Source organism: Aricia agestis, chromosome 17 (assembly GCF_905147365.1).
Source record: "Aricia agestis chromosome 17, ilAriAges1.1, whole genome shotgun sequence".
NCBI classification, from domain to species: domain Eukaryota; kingdom Metazoa; phylum Arthropoda; class Insecta; order Lepidoptera; family Lycaenidae; genus Aricia; species Aricia agestis.
In genome coordinates, this window is record NC_056422.1 from 2218276 (window position 1) to 2238798 (window position 20523).

The 20523-nt window shown below is 34.6% G+C and overlaps 1 protein-coding gene and 1 long non-coding RNA gene across 8 annotated transcripts in view; one reads left to right on the forward strand and one right to left on the reverse strand.

Annotated features, from left to right (window-relative positions):
- The window catches only part of LOC121735706 (zinc finger and BTB domain-containing protein 44-like), a 64176-nt gene extending 47945 nt beyond the window's left edge, over positions 1–16231 (reverse strand). For 5 of the 7 annotated variants that reach the window (XM_042126621.1, XM_042126619.1, XM_042126620.1 and 2 more), the window contains exons 1-3: positions 16064–16231; positions 15617–15810; positions 15054–15357 (exon numbers count right to left, since the gene is read on the reverse strand). In XM_042126621.1, the coding sequence (XP_041982555.1) occupies positions 15054–15357; positions 15617–15810 (498 nt within the window). In that variant the 5' untranslated portion in view covers positions 16064–16231. The remainder of the gene's footprint in view (positions 1–15053; positions 15358–15616; positions 15811–16063) is intronic. The other 2 variants (XM_042126624.1, XM_042126623.1) reach the window with 1 other exon arrangement.
- Positions 11762–16164, forward strand: LOC121735710. The gene is made up of 3 exons (XR_006036895.1): positions 11762–11826; positions 13514–13515; positions 16153–16164. It is a non-coding gene; the product is annotated as an uncharacterized LOC121735710 (long non-coding RNA).
- Positions 16232–20523: the final 4292 nt, after the last annotated feature.

A 20523-nucleotide genomic window follows, 5' to 3' on the forward strand; every position in this document is an offset into this window, starting at 1 on the left:
CATTAAAATTAGGGTTAGAATTTTGACCGAATTTTTAATGTAAAATAAGGAGACAGACAGTAAACGGGTCACCTGGTGGAAAGCAACTTTCGTAGCCCATGGACACTCGCAACATCAAAAGAGCTGCACGTGCGCTGCCGGCCTTTTAGGAGGTAAGGGAAGGGAATGGGGTGGGTACTAGGTAATAGGTAAGTACTCTTTTTCAAAAATGTAATGAAAAAATTTTTAATCAATTACCTACGGCTGGCCAAATGTCAGCGCGCGTCAACATTAGCAAACAAAACTGTCATTGCGATACTTAACCGATTCAATGCGGCGCACATTTTTGAAGACTTTCAGTCGTGGCGGCACACAATTTTCTCGTGACAGGTTATCCGTGTCATACGCCATAGAAGTAGATGACACGGCTACCGTGTCACCCGCCACGTTCAAAAAGGTTTATTGTTTAGTTGAGCCCAAACCATTGATGTTAATGGAAGGCTACGTTGTTTTGAGTTGACTTCGAGTAGTTTTACTAAGTGTTAACCTGAAAATGGCAGGTAAGCGATTTTTTTATTCAAATGTTGCAAACCTTATGTAGGTTTCAAAGTTAGAAAAATGAGTATACTAAATATAATCGGGGTTTCCGATTTAAATTATTATACGTTCGTAGATAAATTTAAACAAGTTCGTTGTTAAGTTTTTTAACCGACTTCCAAAAAGGAGGAGAGTTCCAGTAATAAAGCTCTTAGGTACAAGACCACTTTTAACCGCAGGGAAACGTTTTATTCCTATGGATAAGGAAGTTTGCGGTAACAGCTAGTTAAAAATATTTTCGAAAGAAACAACTTAGATTAAAACAAAAGTCGTTAGTGGATTAGTAATACTTTTATGTCAACGCATTACGTGGAAAATTAAGACGGTTTTGTTCGGAGTGTAACTTCTAAAGTGTAATTTAAGGGAGATACAATCGCTTTCTAAATGACACGGCTCACGTGTCATATGCCACACGTTAAAAACCCGTAAGACGCGGCTGCCGTGTAATCCGCAATTAATGCACCTTTAAAAAAGGTTGACGGCCCCTAGGTTTTTTATTTCACAGAATATTATGAGACAAAGCCTATAGGCTTGTTCTACGTGGAAAATTAAGATGATTTTGTTCAGAGTAGAACCTTCTAAAGTTTAATTTGAGGGAGATACAATCGTTTTTTAAATGACACGGCTTACGTGTCATACGCTACACGTTAAAAACATGTATGACACGGCTACTGTGTCGTCCGCACTGAATCGGTTAATAAAATAATAATTCTGAATACAGCCCTGGATATTTGTTACGTTTCAAATAGTTATCATAGATGACGACAGATGGCGGTTTATAAGTAGTATAATAACAAAAGCTATATAACTACGGTTTTAGCTATTAAATGTGTTTAAGACTAAGTGTATAACAGTTACCAGTATTCAAGTATGATTATTCCAATAAACTTATGCAAAATTAAACGCATTTACGTCTGTATTATCTTTCAAAGGTTTGGCCATCTACTGTCAAGTAGTATAATTAACGCTGAAATCTGAAATGTTCTAGAACTTTTATATTTAAATTACATTTAAAATTATTTACAGATGCAATGTGATGTTATTTATATTATCAGAACGTCTGTCTGAGTAATTTTGACATTGTAAAACACAATACTTCATCCTTTCGTTGTTAAAAACGTAGAAAACACCAATTTATTGGGAGTCTCGTTACGTGTGCACCTGACAAACGCTGAAAGTGTACTGACTTAAGCCTCGCCCACAATGATGACGTCAGGACCTAGTTGAAAATCACAGTGCACAGTTGCTTAGGCCAGCTCCTCTTCGTATGAGCTCCGTGGAAATTACCTATAAATAGAAACACGTAGAAAGCTTATGAATTCTATTAACATCTATTATATTAACCAATACCCACAAGAAATGCTAGTCAAGTAATAGCAGATTTATTTATAAATTATGGGTATAATATTGGTATACTTACTCGTTTTTATTTACTTTGATCAAAACGTGAACATAACAAATCAAAACAAAATTCAGTTTTTTTTTTTTTTGTTTATTGATATTAATAAGAAAAGCTTAATGATAGAGGTAAAAACAATTTTTATTCCTATTTTTACCTACAGATATGATATGAACCAATAATATGAGTATGATATTATTTTATAGACCCCGTGAACTTCACGTTACTTTCCTCCTAATAATTATAAACCTTTCCTGAACTTCCACAATGATTTCAAGACTTAAATTAGCCAAATCGGTTCAGCCGTTTTAGCGTAACTAAGAAAATATTGTATGAAGCGTGGCATACCTAATTTTCAAGTACTTAAAATGTCGTATTTTGGTGTACACCTATGAAACATACGCCAATCATCAGAGAAAGTGATAACAAACAACAAATACTCTTTGACAAAATGTCGTAAATGTTTTACTTTTTTAAATATTTCAGGTTGTATCTTAAATGTATCTAAAATGTTATTTATTTTACATTTTCAAACTGAAATAACTCAGAAAGTATATTATTTACGACATTTTGTCAAAGAGTATTTGTTGTTTGTAAACATATTCTCTTTCGATTGGCGTATGTTTTATAGGTGTACAGAGGTGTACACCAAAATATGACAGGTATGTTGTTCTTTTTACATTCATTTTTATCTATATGTATATAGATAAAAATGAACGTATTGAATGTTTAAAAGTCTAACTATATTCTATAGAATATAGATAGACTTTTAAACGACATTATTGTTTTAGTCTTGCGGTCATAATATCGTATTACTAATAAGTTGTGACTTGTGACGTGAGAGTACAGTGGGAGGTACACTAGAAAGTGGGGTCACACTGCTGCAGGCTATTTGTTCTGTTTCGTGCCTCTTATTATACATTCATCATCATTTATCTATGTTAAGCTATGTCTAATGTCTATAGCACTATGTTATATTTTAAGACCATTACAAGAAAATAGTAATGTAGAGCATCATCATTATATTATTTGTGAATCTACACAGTACCTACCTACTTGCTTACATTAAGGCGGGGACTTATCTCAATCCAAAATGATAACCTTGCACACAACCAAAGACCAAGCGTATACGCATCGCAATAAGATTAATTTTAGCTTAGCATAAAATTGTAGTTACTATTTTTCATGTTTTTTTTAAATATCTTTAGAAATAAATATTAAGAAACAAAATTGTTCTGTTCTGACGTTTTTAACTAATTCAGTGCGGATGACACGGGAGCCGTGTCGTACGCGTTTTTAACGTGTGGCGTTTGACACGTGAGCCGTGTCATTTTAAAAGCGATTGTATCTCCCTCAAATTACACTTTAGAAGGTTCTACTCCGAACAAAACCGTCTAAATTTTCTACGTAAAACAAGCTTATAGGCTTCCTCTCTGAATATTCTGTGAATTGAGAAATGTAGGTGCTGTCTCCTTTTTAGCCCACCGTACACTATGCGAAATTTCTGACCACAAAAATTCGGACGCCCGCCGGCTAACTAGCCGCCAGCTAACCTAATCGCCAGGTCTATGACAGAATAATGTAATTGCAACTTATAGGACTGGTACTGACTTCAAAATTATGAAGATTGAGAACAGAAATACCGAGTACAGAATAAGAATTATTATTTAATATAGAAAATTACTATTGTTTTTACCTTGGAAGTCAGTTTTAATTTTTTTGTTTAAAAATAATAATTTTACTCTTTTTAGTTATTCTTAAGGTTTTCTACACAGTTTTGGCGTTTTTTATTAACATAATTGTCACCAACACGCCTTGGTAGCCATAACATCAAATTCGAATAATAGTATTATGCTTTAAAATAACAAAATAATATTAAAATCATTAGACCAACTACAGAATAATGATCAAAAACATCAGTCTCGATCTATAAGACTATGAAAAGTACTAAAAACAGGGTCATGATGCATGGTGTAGTGTTGATGATGATGATTAATGTAATCAGCATAGTAGCTTATGATTTTGGTATTTTAAACAACAGCGGACCTCCCAAACACTATAAGGAATCAGGAGTTCTGTTCAGCACCTTCGGGACCGTGGTATACCATGGTGCAAAATTTTACTTTTTGGTAGCATAATATGATCAAAACACATCCCATAAAACCAAAATAACTATATTTTGTTCCCATTTGATTTTCAAGAAGTCCCCTGGATTCCTCATGGTTCCCATCATCAGATCACCACTTTTGTGAACATGGTACCAACTCGGAACCGGGTCAATCGGAACAAATACCCCATAGTACAACAAAAGAAAAATTTTGAAAATCGATTCACAAACGGCGGAGTAATCGTTGAACACACCTCCTTTTTTTTGGAAGTCGGTTAAAAAAACTTAACAACGAACTTCTTTAAATTTATCTACGAACGTATTATTTACTTTGGAAACCCAGATCTATTTAATATAGGTAGGTATTCATTTTTCTAACTTTGAAACCTACAAAAGGTTTGCAACATCTGAATAAAAAACTCGCTTAAAAATGATAGTAAAGTAATAATATACTACTAAATGAATGCAAACCTTACATAGCTGAAGTTCTTTTTTCATAAATGACTAATGAGGCTTTAACTTAGGATGTAGAAGTATGATTTAATAAAAATATCTAAGTGTTATCTATTGTATTATTATTTATTATATTATTTCAAATGCATGCATATAATAATTTCCTTTTTGATTATTAAAACATTCGATAAATATTCGCATAATTTTTGCGAATGCGAATATTGAAAAATACGCGGATATTCGCGAATGCGAATGCGAATATCCGTTACATCACTATAATATAGCTTATACATCAGAATATTTTAACCGACTTTCAAAATGGGGGAGGTGTTATGTTCGTTTTCTTATATTCAACGATTACTCCGCCGTTTGTTAACCGATTTTCAAAAATTTTCTTTTGGTATATAGGGTATCATCCCAATTTGGTATTATATTCACAAAAGTGGTGATCTGATGAAGGATCCATAAGTAATCGAGGGAACTCCTCAAAACTTATAGGGAAACATGTGGTGACTTCGGTTTTGTGAGAAGTATTCTAAGCATATGCTACCAACAAGTTAGATTTTGCACCGAGATATACCTGGTATACCGTGGTTCGGAAGGTGCTGAGAGAACTCCTGATTCTTTGAATATACAAGTTTGGGAGTTTCAGCGTTGTTTTAAGAACAGAAAGTATATGCTACTTTGCAAATTACATTCATAATCATCATCATCAGCATCACTACCATATTATACCATTTCATAGTCTTTTATGGCGGCTCCCGACATAGGCGAACGCGTTGGCCAACGCGTCTGCAGACGCGTTGGCCCAATGTGTAGAACGGGCGTTCGCGCGTTGGCCGTAGGTATTTAGACGTTGGCCGACGCGTCTGCGAGCTTGCCGCGCGGGTCGGAAATGCCGGCAAAAGATCAAAGGACATTTGTCGCAAGCTTCGCGCTCCATCCACACATAGGCCGCGCGATCAGTTCGCCCGGAGCGGCGATGAAGAGTGCACGTTTCCTTCTTGTGGCGAATTAACATCTAACTTGACGAAATGGCGAACAATATGAGTACCTATCGAGAAAACATTTAAATTTATTGGGCCCTATGGGTCTATACAGACGGACCGCATTTCAACTGCAATCCAACCGCAAATTGCAGATGAAGTGCAGTTTGAATGCAGTTGACACGACTCCAATAGAACTGCAAACCGAACGCGCAGTCGGATTGCAGTTGACTGCAGTCGTGTGAACTTCATACCGACTGCATCCAAAATGCACTATCCCACCCACCCGCACGCTCCACTCTCCCGCGCATGGAATCAGTAGCAGTGCAGTTTGGATGCAGTCGGTATGCGGTTCACACGACTGCACGCCAACTGCAACTGAACTGCAATCCTACTGCGCATTTGGTTTGCAGTTTTATTGCAGTCATGTCAACTGCATTCAAACTGCACTTGAACTGCAATTTGCGGTTGGATTGCAGTTGAAATGCGGTCCGTCTGTATAGACCCTATCAGAGTAAAAACTGCCTGTGGAACCAAAAATCGTATCGAAAGTTGCAAAAAAAAATAAGGTTATTGGACATTCTATTTTCCTCACGATGTTTTTAGGGTTCCGTACCCAACGGGTAAAAACGGGACCCTATTACTAAGACTTCAACGTCTGTCTGCATTTCTGTCTGTCCATCTGTCTGTCTGTCCACCTGTCTGTCCGTCTGTCTGTCTCCAGGCTGTATCTCAAGAACCGCTATACTTAGCTAGATTTCTGAAATTTTCGCAGATAATGTACCTATATCTGTTGTCGCTATAACAACAAAATATACTAAAACAAAATAAATTAAATATTTAATAAATAATAAATATATATTATTAATCATGATAATTATAATAAGTAATAAGTAATAATTTTTATATATAATAAATAATAAGTAATAAAAAAATAAATTATTTTAATATTATAAAATATGTAAAAGTGATTTTATTTCTTTGTTTGTTACGTTTTCTCGCCTTTTACTTATTTATTTCGAGAATACCCTTTAAAAACTTGTTCTTGTCCACATTTACAAAGTAATTATAAGCTGTGAATAAATATACAGCTGCAGCTGTTAGCGACTCAACATCCATTTTGAATCCGTCCGCACATTGGCGCGATCCAAAGCATACTGAACGACCTTCCTATGTGTGGATTACTCACAAACGTCGTTGCAAGCGCACTGCCAACGCGTCTGCAGACGCGTTGGCCAACGCGTTCGCCTATATCAAGAGCCGGCATTAGATCGAGACTCGAGTTTGTCAAGCGATAATTTAAAAAAATCTATACCTACCTAATATTATGAACCTGAAGAGTATGTTTGCTTGAACGCGTCAATCTCGGGAACTACAGGTCCGATTTAAAAACTTATCTCAGTGTTAGATAGATCATTTATCGAGTAAGACTATAGGTTATATTATCACGCTAAGACTAGACGTTAAGAGTTAGACAACCGAAGAAACTCAGGAAAATGTGGGAAAAACGGGGGAAATATTTTTTATGGGAAAATGTACGGTTTCTGTAAAATTCCTAATTTACGCGGGCGAGCCGCGCGGGACATCTAGCTGTGCTATATAGGTATGTCATATTTTTTACCTTTCGTTATTATATTGGAATTTGGAACTTGGTAAACATATAGTCAAAAAATAATGGACGACTCTTCGCTCAACGGAAACTCGCCCATAGAAAATAGTCTTTTTTTTTTCTCGAGTATGACAATTATTTTTTTGGCTAAACGAACAATAATTTACATTAATTTTGATCGATGCTTGCAGCTTGAAAAACTATAAAAGATCTGCTTGTCTTTGTCTTACAATTGGCATATTAGAAAAGTTACATGACAGACAGAAGACGAGGAGGAGAAAATATAAGGACAGAGAAACTTGAATAACTGTTATACAGTAACGTATCGTCACGAAGCTTCGTGCTATAAGACGATACCATTGGACGATACACGCAGATCGTCCAATGGTATCGTCTCAAGCACGAAGCACTACGCATGTGCGGCCGCAGCATTATACTGTGCGTAAATCTTTGTTGAAAGAAGGCCATTTTAGTAAGGGGGGTATTACATTATCATTTATATTGGATCATTTCTATGATCATATATAGGATCCAATATATATATATATGATCATTTGATCATATCTGCATATTACATTATCATATTTCATTGATCCTATTTTACGTCATATGTGGTTTCAATAGCCAATGGAGAGCGCTAACGCTGACAGGTATTGACGTCAGGGTTACTAGATCTCAGAAATTCGATTTGTCAAAAGATATCGTCATTTTTAATATGGCTTGTTTTTTGTTATTTCAGCAAGATTATCCAAGTATATAATTAGAAAAATAATTACATTACATTATTTGAAACATATTAACGAACAAGAAATTAAAAACTCTTTTATATATTAAATAACTGGCAACACCTATTTCTATGACCGTATTGGATCCAATCTCTCAGCAAATGTCAAAAATCTATGATCAAGGAAGAAATGAATCATATGTCTATATTACATTATCCAATATCATTGACTCAATGATCTCGGATCCAATATAATATATGATAATCTAATATCCCCCTAAGAGGGTATGTCCATCCCTTGATCGTGGATTCTTGGAAACTATTGTTATTCTAGTGTGCTTCGCTCACCGGTGAGCTTATGGGGCTTGATGGGTTAATGAGGCCAAAAAATTTGATACGGGCCCCCTACTCTCGCTTCGCAACTGAAAACATCACGTGAGTATGCCCTAATCTAGTTAATTGGTTTTATTTTAGTTTCATATACCTATGTAATTAAATTAATATTAGCTGTTGCGTAAACTGTGACTCAGACACCGAAATACAGCGAAATACATAATTATTATTGTTTCGTTTCAGTTAGTATGACGTACGTCACGTACCTAAACACACCGGCAAAATTAGAGGAACATAACAAAATTTTCAATTTTTTTACAATTGTTCACTGATTTTTATATATTTATTTATTTATTTACTAATTGATTATTAAAAAATAAATGTTATATAAATTTAGGGCATAAAAACGTGAAAATAGAAAAAAATCTGCAAAAATCAAAAAATTAAGAAAATCTTTGAAATTTCAGTAGTAAGTTTTTAAGATAAATTCTCCATTTTTATTAAAGAAATGCCATGTTAAAAGCGTGTAATGCCTTCTATGGATCTCAAGAGGGCCTGGATACGCCATTCCATGCTTGCATTTTAATTGTCAATCATTTCCTGTGGGATATTCTCCTACTCCTCCAGTAGCGCCAACTCGAGCTCCTGGACAAATTTTGGAGCTGGAGTTTTAACTCGTACCGTTCACCTATTGATATGCCACACGTCTTCAGTCGGATCCACATCCGTAGACCACGCTGGCCTCTCCACCTGGGCTACGCCAGCATCGTTTAGGTAATAATGCCCGATTTTCTTACTCTATGGACGCACATAAAATTGAAATTACTACCTAAAACTGTGTAAAAGGCACACCATGCAGTTCCAGGATGTCGGTGCTAAAGCCCTGTACTGTCAAAGTACCATCATCTATAATCATCAGCTCCATGCGGGCTCCAAATCATATGCAACTCCAAACCATTACGAAGCCTGCATCATAGGCCACTGTTTCCGGTAAGTTTGATGGCCTGTAGCTTTCCTTATGATTTATCCACATTCTTTATCGCCTGTCAATACAAAGTACACAGAATTTGCTCCCATCACTGTACAGCACAAGATTTCACTCACTTGTCTAATTTTGATGTTCACGCGCAAATCTTAGCCTGGCTCTTCGGTGTCCTGTCTCAAGTTTTGGTGCCCTTGCTGGCACTTTTGAGTTTAATTTAACTTCTTTGAGTCTTCTGCTTACTGTACAATCACTTACACGTTCATTTTGGACCTGTTCCGACAGGTTTCGTGTCTGCATAGCAGTTTGAGGTCGATTTCTTAAGTTTTGTTTCCTTACAAAATGGTCATCCTGAACCATTGTCACCCGATATCTGCCTTGTTATCGTCTCCGAACGTAAGTTCCAGTCTCTCTGAAGCATTGAAAGTTACGATGAACCACGGAAGCCGACACACCTAAGGCCTGACTGACCGAACGGTAGGTGTGACCTTTCTCTATCGTGGTTACAGCTCTAGCTGTCGCAGATGCTGGGAAATCACTAATTTTGTATCTAAGCAATGTGTTCTTCCAAAAACCAAACACTCAAATGAGCTGAGCATACCTTGCACCCCGCTAAAACGCCATTCTTATCAGGAACACTTACAACGTCAATAATCGAAAAACACTTATTAGGGCATAATTGCTATAAAAACCTGTCAACTTGCCAGTTTTTTTCAATATTTTATTTCTTGAATGAGCTTAGAAGCTATAAAAAACTTTCAGACAGCCCGACCCACTTGAGTTCAAGTTTTGGCCCTTTCTACCTATGTTCCGCTAATTTTGCCAGTGTGTGTATATAGCATACAATTATTATTTTGACTATGATTCTTTTAAACTGTTTCACAAAATTTACTAAATTGTTTCAATTTGTAATATCTGATTTTTGCTTGTACTATACTTACCCAATAAAAACACATAAAATAGTAAATGTCATTAATATTGTTTTTATGTATCCTTTTTGTATCTATTAATGAAATTACCACAATATATAAGAAACAACTACCAGCATCCTTTTAAAAGTTATTTAAAAAATAACCCCTCAAAAAAATTTAAATAATTCTTAAAAACAACTTATTTACATGATTGTCCAGCAATTAAAAGTACACAAATACACATGTGCAGCATTCTGTCTCATTCGCAACTGAAATGTTTATCTCCTGTCTCGCTCACACGGATATCCGGTACTACCGATGACAGATCAGACGCAGGACCGCGGCCCGTCTGGCGCGTAATGGAGTACCGCCGAGTTTTAGTGGGTCCACCAGGCACCACCATCTTCAGACGCCGAGGAGACCCACATACCTACTTGCGGTTAGGACTCCCCTCCCCCGTAAGATGCTTAAAAACATTTTCTCGGCGCAAAAAAAGGACTGAATTACGACCGACTGGTAAAGATTCCCGCAGGGTGATTTTGTACGTTGCGACAGCAACGCAACAGGCGAAAATTGTACATTTCTCTGCTGTCAAACGCCTGTTGCATTGCTGTCAAAAGATACTAAGTCAATAAAAAAGGCACGCTGCAGCCTGCATACCGATTGTTTTAAGTATTCACAATTTAATAAGAATTCATACCATTCGGGTTTTAAGAAACTCCTCTAATTTAAGTAAAATAATGCACATTATGGTTGTCAATACACAGTGTATACTCTATTTTAATAGATTTTGATCTTAATGTAAACAAGGCTCAGTTAGGCTATAATGCTATCAATTCAAATGTCACGTACCAACCGCACAATAAAGAAATACAATGGCACATTAATTTTGTCGACTTAATTTTTTTTTATTTAATTCAAAAAGATTTGAAACAGTCAATAGACACGTAGGCCTCAGTGGCTGAAGATAAAAAAAATGATAAAATTGTGTAATATTTCCGAGAAAAATGACACATACCTATTACCTACCAACCATAATACCTTACAAATTGAAATGACTCAAAAATGTCTCTTTTATAGCGGACTATACGGGTGTAGACAATTTATGACAAATTGGCAACACAGTTTCTGAAGTATTTTTTGTCGTAAAAAAAAACTGTATTCTCAATGACGATCGTAAAAAAACTAAATGTAGACCATTGATTCCCAAAGTGGTCCAGGTGGACCCCCAGGGGCCACGGGAGCCGGACAGGGGTCTACGCTTGCGTGGAAGAAAAATGGGGGTCTACAATTCGTTAACGGGGGTCTATGAAAATTAGGCGACCCGACTTGACTTCTTTGAATTATAGGCAGACAATATTATATTAGCAGATTAAGCCCCAATTTCACCAACGTATGTAAGTGTTAACAGCTTGTTAAAATGTCATGTCTTCTCTTTCATTCATAAGAAAATGAATGAGGTAACGTGATACTAATTCGAGCGTTACATTTAATAGTCGTTGGTGAAATTGGGGCTTAATATTACAGAGCGAGGAGATTTACGGTTCTACTTAACTAAACTCAAGACAAATATTGATATAATTTGCTGTCACTTCACCAAGTATATCCCTCCCATTAAAATTATCTCAGGTTACCATTGTAGAAATTTAAATTTTGATTACATTGGGGGGGAGCTGCGGGGGGTCCACCGGATCTAGCAAAATTTTTAAAGTGGTATATGAGAAAAAAAGTTTGGGAACCTCTGATGTAGACCAACACTTGTTACCTAGGAGATATAACAATTAAAATAATCTTATTCGTAATCTTATTCTTAATTAACGATACAAATTAAATTAATTTATTTAATTACTTTTTATTAATTATAGCAATTAAGTAAATGGTTTCTGTAATACAATTGCTCCAAGTAAATGTAACTCAAGTAAATTGTGACTATTTTTAATCATTACCACTAATATATAATATATTCTATATACAACAGGATTTTTCCTTGATATTGTGTCATTACACAATATCAAGGAAAAATCCTGTTGTATAAGAATATTGAAAAGATAAATAATTATATTTGTTATATTAACATATTATTTGTGAGTAAGTACCACTTTGTTGATAATATAAGTAATTTTATGTTAAGTTTATTTTGTATGTGGTACTTACTATGATTTTGTACTTCATATTTTTAAATACCGTTAAGGTTGGGTTGCACTAACTAAGTTTAACTATAACTGTTACTTTAACTATAGCTTTAACTACAATGCAAAATGTCAAATCTTTAGTTAAAGTTAAAAATGGACGCCATCAAGACGCCATATTTAACCATAACCATAGAGCTCGACAAGGTTTTAAATGCACGTGGCGAAAAAAGGAACTAACGCTGTCATCATGCAAAAACGCCATTTTGACAGTTCTCCTTTACCAGCAGCGCCCTCGCCTACGTTTATTTATAACCTAGTTGGAACTTGGACCAGCTGTCATCTGTCAATTTCTCCGTTCAAAGTTAAGGGTAAAAATTAAAGTTTAAGGGGGGTATTACATTATCATTTATATTGGATCATTTCTATGATCATATAATATAGGATCCAATATATATGATCATTTGATCATATCTGCATATTACATTATCATATTTCATTGATCCTATTTTACGTCATATGTGGTTTCAATAGCTAATGGAGAGCGCTAACGCTGACAGGTATTGACGTCAGGGTTACTAGATCTCAGAGAATTCGATTTGTCAAAAGACATCGTCATTTTTAATATGGCTTGTTTTTTGTTATTTCAGCAAGATTATCCAAGTAACTATAAAATTAGAAAAATAATTACATTACATTATTTGAAACATATTAACGAACAAGAAATTAAAAACTCTTTTTTATATTAAATAACTGGCAACACCTATTTCTAATGACCGTATTGGATCCAATCTCTCAGCAAATGTCAAAAATCTATGACCAAGGAAGAAATGAATCATATGTCTATATTACATTATCCAATATCATTGACTCAATGATCTCGGATCCAATATATATGATAATCTAATATCCCCCTAAGCTAAATTTAGCCTTAACTATAACCATAACTTTAACCTTAACTTTAACTAAGCCTCTGGTGCAACCCACCCTTAGGTTGGGTTGCACCAGAGGCGTGGTTATAGTTAAAGTAAAATATGGCGTCCAAACACCCCATATTCTCATACGACATCTGTCAATTTTTCCGGTAATAGTTAAGGTTAAAGTCAAAGTTAGTTGGTGCAACCCAGTCTTAGATAATAAAAATATTTAAACAATTAATATGCTAAGTACACAATGTTTCATACTTGTTTGACACGTTAGAAAAGACAAGTGTCAGACATGGGACAAAACTGTATTGCCTATTATTTTTATTCTATTTTATTTAGGGATATAAAAATTACATGTCGGTCCAGATTTCTTATTAGTTGTGTAACTTTTTTTACCTGACACCAGATTTTCCTTTAGACAGATATTCTTCTCATAACTTTAAGAAATTATTATCAGTGTGAGTCCGACTCGCTCATGAAGGGTTCCAATAGAGCAAAAATAGGCCAAAAATTGTGTTTTCGTATGGGTATTGGGAGCCCCCCTTAATTATTTATTTTATTATTTTTATTAAATAATAAAGTACACAATTCACATATTATAATCAAGGACTAAGTGAAAATTTCAAGTGCCTACCTATTATAGTATGGGCGCCCTAGAACATTTTTTTTTGTTTACTATCAAGCTAATTTTTTGTGAGTAGCTTCATTTTGATAAGACGAACAAGATTTTTATTTGCGAAAAATCTCGAAAGTGGTAGCTAATACAGATAAAAAGGATTTTACCCAAGGATTTTACTTTGAATTGATGGTCCTAAAATATGGACTGTTTTATTTGTAGGACAATGTTACTCTTAAATTATATGACTAATAATCTATCAATATACAAAAAATCAGCTCGATAGGGTTCCGTTATAGGGTTCTGTAATCAACAAAACTTGGTTGACTACCGAACTCTAAAACGGAACCCCAACAAGCAGATTGTATGGCACATGGAATTCATTTTTAGATTAATACATATATCAATTTTAAAAAAACCTTGTAGAATACAAGACATTTTTAGATTTAACGCTATCTCAATAGGAATTACTAGAGAACTTGTGTTTAAGGCAATAATGTAAGGGACATTACATTTTAATTTTTAAGGGATAAGCATTCATTTGGATGCTGCTCATAATGATTATTATTTAATGATTTATATTTACTATAAAAATTATAAAACAACAATTTATTACAATTTTCACATGTGAAACTAAATAGTATTAGCAATTAGCAATTTAAATTGCTATTTTTGTAATTTGTATCTATAATTTTAGTAAATAACAAGTTCACAAAGTGTTTAATTAAGAAGTTACATATACTCACTTAAAGAAGTTACATACATTCCCAAAATAATATGGTAGGTTTTGGTCACAGAGAGAGTAGAATATTTTGTATAAGTATTATTATTATGTTTTTTCTAGTCCTTGTTTGAGTAAAATGTTATCATTAGTAATAACTGCCAAAAATTACAATCGTTACATATTTATTATAGATCTATAAAAACTTTGTTTAAAAATAACAAGTTATCTTGAACATAATAAAAAATATTATTTATTTATTGATAACAAATACTAAAATTGTTATCTGAACATGCATTAAATATGAAGACCATAATTATTATGTTTTGTTCTCTCTGGACTTTTTTCCATTTTATGCAGTCTTTTTCAAAAAGTTTTTTTTATTGGCCAACAAAGTTGTAAGGGAACTGTATAAATATGGTCATAAATAGGTATATATTTGTCCTTTGAAATATGTTTTTTAAGTAAATTTATCTATATGTTATTTTACTTACATATTGGTAAAAGGTCTAATTTTGACTGTAATATAACCTATTTTAAAAATATATTAAAATTATTTCTTATTTGTATCTATGACTTACCTGTTTTAATCTTTCTATGTCTGTCCTGGCTGGGTTGTAAGGCTGTGCCGTAGTGACAGTCGCCGTAGTAGCATTTTGGTTGTATGCTGGATACTCCAAGTTCACATTCAGAAGTTGTGCGGCATTATCTCGGGGCTCGTACGCGAGGCCTCGTATCTCCAGTTCGGATGCCGTGTGCATCAGCGACTGGAGGTCCAGCTCCTGGACGTCCACCGACCCCTTGTACATGAACTCCACGAGGAGATTGATCTCCGAGAAGGGTATACCCTTCAATATTACGATGGGGTGCTGACATGGGTTGTCCCTAAAAATGATTTCAAAACAAATAACACTATCTCAGTAAATTTAAATAATAAATTATCTCTATAATTTAAAGAGTAATTTACTGTTATCAGGAGATAAAACCTGGGCATGATATTCATATGTTTATGTAACCGCACACTATAAATTAATATGAAACTGACGATTTATGTCGAAATTACTGTACCGAGCCGAGTGATTCACAAGATGAAATAGAACGGCGGTGCAAACGATGACGGAATGTTTATTTTGGCGGTACTCACTTGAATATCTGCTCGAAGTAGGGGCTGCAGGCGGACAGCACCAGCTTGTGCGCCTTGAGCGTGCCATCCCGGCAGGACAGCGTCACGTCCGCGAGCGCCGACGACGAGTAGATCGCCGTGAACAGCTGGCTCAGGTTCTGCAGGTGGTTGTTCCACTTGAGGTGGAACGTCTTGTCGCTCACCAGCCCCTGCATCTGCACCACAAACACACACCGACACCGTCAGCCGACACTCACTTCACCACCCGAACCCGGCCCGCCGCGACCGCCACATAAAATATAATTATTACAACTTATTTTTAGAATGATGCCCGTAAAAAACACTACGTACGCGGTATGACAGTGTAATACTGCCCGCGCCGACGGAATTTTAGTGTTAAATTTTATTTATAATAATTACGGTGTAATTTTACGAAATAACACGAAGTCGCAGCGGACGAATTCTCACCTCGTTAGCGCTTTTTCGACTTCCCAATATTTCACAAATAATACGGAAACATTTCACAAAATTTTTAAATAACTTATTATGTTACACAGAAAGCCGTGTCGTAAAAAACAGAGTGGGGCACGCTGTGGCCCCCTCGCCCCCGGCCCCTCGCACACAATCAATATACGGAATATGAGAGCGCGGCGCGCCTCCGCGCCCCCCGCATACTTTATTATACCGTAATTAAATATATACAACTTTATAAAGTATAGTCGGACGAAGACATTCCGTGCTCGATTTTATATTTTTTTATTGTATTTACTTTCGATTTTTGCTCCTAATTATCCTTTCTTTCTATTTACTGTAAATGCATCATGCATACAGTATTACCACAGGTATTACAATAAATGTTGCATATCCGCACCGACGTCTGGTACAATTTTGGTATAATACTACGACTTTTCAAGTTTAATTTTACAGGAAAAAATATATAAATGTATTAATAACATTTTTAAGATATTATAATATTTAATTTTATTAATTACATTTAACCCAACTTGGGCCCCTTCCTATTAATAAAATGTTCATTGTTGGGTGGGTGTGTGTGTTTGTGTAAAAAGTACTTCAGTCTTCAATCTGTGTAGACATTAGACTATAGTGTGTCTGCGGCATACACATGCAGGCCCTCACGCACACAGACGTCGGATAGAGTAAACGGACTCAGACGGTCTTCTTTTTATTTAGATTCCATCCTTTCATTTACAATAACGTATACCTTGGCACGGCGGCGCAGAATGCATTTCTATATTACATGTACATCGGATATATCGAGGAGGGGAAACAGGGTGAAACAGTGTGCTATAATATTTATATAGCATTTTATTTCTACTGGCTGGAGCCGAGACGCACACACTAAAATAATAATTCATATTTATGATATGGACTTCGCAGAAGAGCGCATGAGCGTTTAAATACATAATGTAGACGCTTCATAATATTATTTTGTATTGTTTTACATTTTAAATACCTACGTTTTAAATATTATGCTGCATGTTCTAGTACATAGATGCAAATTATTCGAATGCATTATGCACTATACGAAGAAGGTGCAATCGCGATTGCTGATTGCAATTAAAAACATGTTTAATAATTTTTTGAATTATAATATATTAATATTCTAAGTACTTGGATGCGAGTAGCAGGAGATCGGTCATCTGACGTTCATTGAGGGAGGCCCATGTCCAGCAGTGGACAACTATAGCAGACTATAGGCTGATATGATGATGATGGTGATGATTCTTAAGACCCTTAAACTGTTGTTCAATCAAGCATAGAATAATTGCATTTTAAACTGTTTCTACTTGCAATTTATTTTCTATACTTGATCATTATTCCGGGTAATTTAATTTCATTTCAAAGAAAAAAATCATTAAATTTTACTCGAAGTATACCTACAACCTGGATATCTTATTTTCTGCTATCTAGCCTTGATATAAAATAAACAGCATCTAACTAGGTAATTTATTACATTACTATTACTATCAGTAAATTTTGCTATTTACCTTATATAAAATATATAGGAAAATTTCTAATTTGCCCTAAAATTTCTCTAATCAAAATACTTAAACCTTAACGATGCTGAATTCATTATTTTCTTCGATTTTTCAGTGGCTTTGAATCTTCGTGACATTGAGAGGGCAATATGTAGCTATTTATTATTTAGTCATTTTTAAAGAAGGTTTGTAAAGCTCTGTAAATTATTCAAAAATTAAATTGGGCTAACAATGAGACATCTTATATCAATTGAAAAATGATTTTTAATAATTATACAAAGTACTTAATTTTAATTTGTAATTTCGTTAATTTTGAATTTGGCGCTAAATTGTATCTGAATTCTGAATTGTCAAATTTGGCAAATTGTTTTTTTTAGTTGCAACTTTTTACTACAAAGAACATTAGAACAACAATACATTAGAATTTAGAACTGGTGGTAGACTTGTAAACTTATAATATACTGTCGTATGTTTATGACCTATAGAAACTTTCTATAGGTCTACCACCAGAATCTGATGGCAATTTTTGACAGCAGATTTTCAAAAAATATCCCTGATCATTGGATAAATTTTTATACAGCTCGACAAGGCTTTAAATGGGTCACATTGACGGGAGCGCTGCTAGTAAAGAAGAACTGTCAAACACATGTCAAAAATGACGTTTTTGTATGGTATAATCGTTTAGTTCCTTTTCTTACCACGTTATATTAAAGCCTTATTGCATGTAATTTTTAACACACAGAATCAGCCGCTATAAAAAAAATTAATGGTAGACCTATACTTCTAATAATTAATTAATTTTACCTTTGATGCCACCATTCTAGGCATAAAGTATAATATACCTAGCGCATTGATCGGAATAAAGAAACAAAGGTCTGAGCAAACGAAATGTCACTATCACTGCGTGGTAAAAAGAGACGTGTGATCACTACCCGCAGAGTTACATAATATTATGTAGACTTTTCTATATTTTTATAGTAATATAAGGCACAGTATAGCAATATGATAATGCTATACTGTGTATAAGGTGTGATCTAAATGGGCCACTTAGGTTCTGTAGAAAATCTTAATTGTAAATATAATTATTAAAATTAATTTAAAGATCGAAAAATTGATTCCCTGGACGTGTCCTGTCCCCAGAATTCACTATAAATTCCCAAAAAAAATCCCACAAATACGATGAAATTCTAATTTCAAAGTAAATAAATCGTAAGAGTATAAACAAAATATAAGACAATTATTGTATATAAACGTATTATATTATATCGTTATATAAATAGAAAAAGTCATTTTAAGATTTGTCCTGGCTCACATAGTGATTCCCTATACGCTTCACTTGGGAGCTCGTACCTCCCTAGTTATAAGAACCACGTGGTTGCGGGTGCGCAGGGCGGGAGGTTCGGTAGCCCTCTAAACATCATAGAAGGAGGTCACACAATTCGTTGCTCCGTTTCTGAGTTACAAAGGAAACTATCTGATTCCCTCAACCTTGGTTCCTTACACAATTGATTCCCTATTCGCTAATTACAATGTCATTTCCAAAGTTAAGTTTGCTTAGACACGATGTAAACGACGGTAATGAGTATGATTTTTAGTTAGACTATTTATTGTTTAACCTACATGCACAGTTTTTGTACACCTCAGGAAAAACTAACTTTTTATTGATTCCCTCTACATACATTTTGTTGATTCCCTGGGTGATTTAAGTAGGGAATCAAAATATTTTACATTTATACATATATGTAATTGGTACATATCTGTTTATTTTTATTAAAATAAATGACATTATCGTCATATACTGATACAAATAAATGATACCAAGAAATAAAATATATAAAATTTTTACAAATAAAATATATAAAATGTATTACATTATCATTTATATATGATCATTTCTATGATCATATATAGGATCCAATATATATGATCATTTGATCATATCTGCATATTACATTATCATCTTTCATTGATCCTATTTTACCTCATATGTGGTTTCAATAGCCAATGGAGAGCGCTAAAGCTGACAGGTATTGACGTCAGGGTTACTAGATCTTAGAAAATTCGATTTGTCACAAGACATCGTCATTTTTAATATGGCTTGTTTTTTGTTATTTCAGCAAGATTATCCAAGTATATAATTAGAAAAATAATTACATTACATTATTTGAAACATATTAACGAACAAGAAATTAAAATCTCTTTTTTATATTAAATAACTGGCAACACCTATTTCTATGACCGTATTGGATCCAATCTCTCAGCAAATGTCAAAAATCTATGACCAAATTTAAATACCTGGGTCATTGGGTAACTGACACTCTTACTGATGATGCAGACATTGAGAGGGAGCGAAGAGCATTGGCCGTGCGTGGGAACATGTTAGCTCGTAGATTTGCAAGATGCTCTGATGAGGTAAAAGTGACTTTATTTAAAGCTTACTGCCAGTCCTTTTACACATGCAATCTATGGGCGAGCTACACCCAGCGTACGATAAATGCTCTTCGTGTTCAGTACAATAATATCTTTAGAATGCTGTTAGGACTACCAAGGTACTGTAGTGCCTCAGGCATGTTTGCAGAAATGCGCACTGATGGCTTTAACGCCATAATAAGAAAAACAGTGGCGTCATTAATGCAGCGTGTCAGAAGTAGTAATAACAGCATTCTAAGGGTATTAACTGATAATCTTGAGGGTTTGGTAAGGCATTGGATAGAGGTTCACGTTAAATAGGCTCATAAAAAGTTCCAATGCCATCACGATTCCTTAGGGGGGGGGGGTATTACATTATCATTTATATATGATCATTTCTATGATCATATATAGGATCCAATATATATGATCATTTGATCATATCTGCATATTACATTATCATATTTCATTGATCCTATTTTACGTCATATGTGGTTTCAATAGCTAATGGAGAGCGCT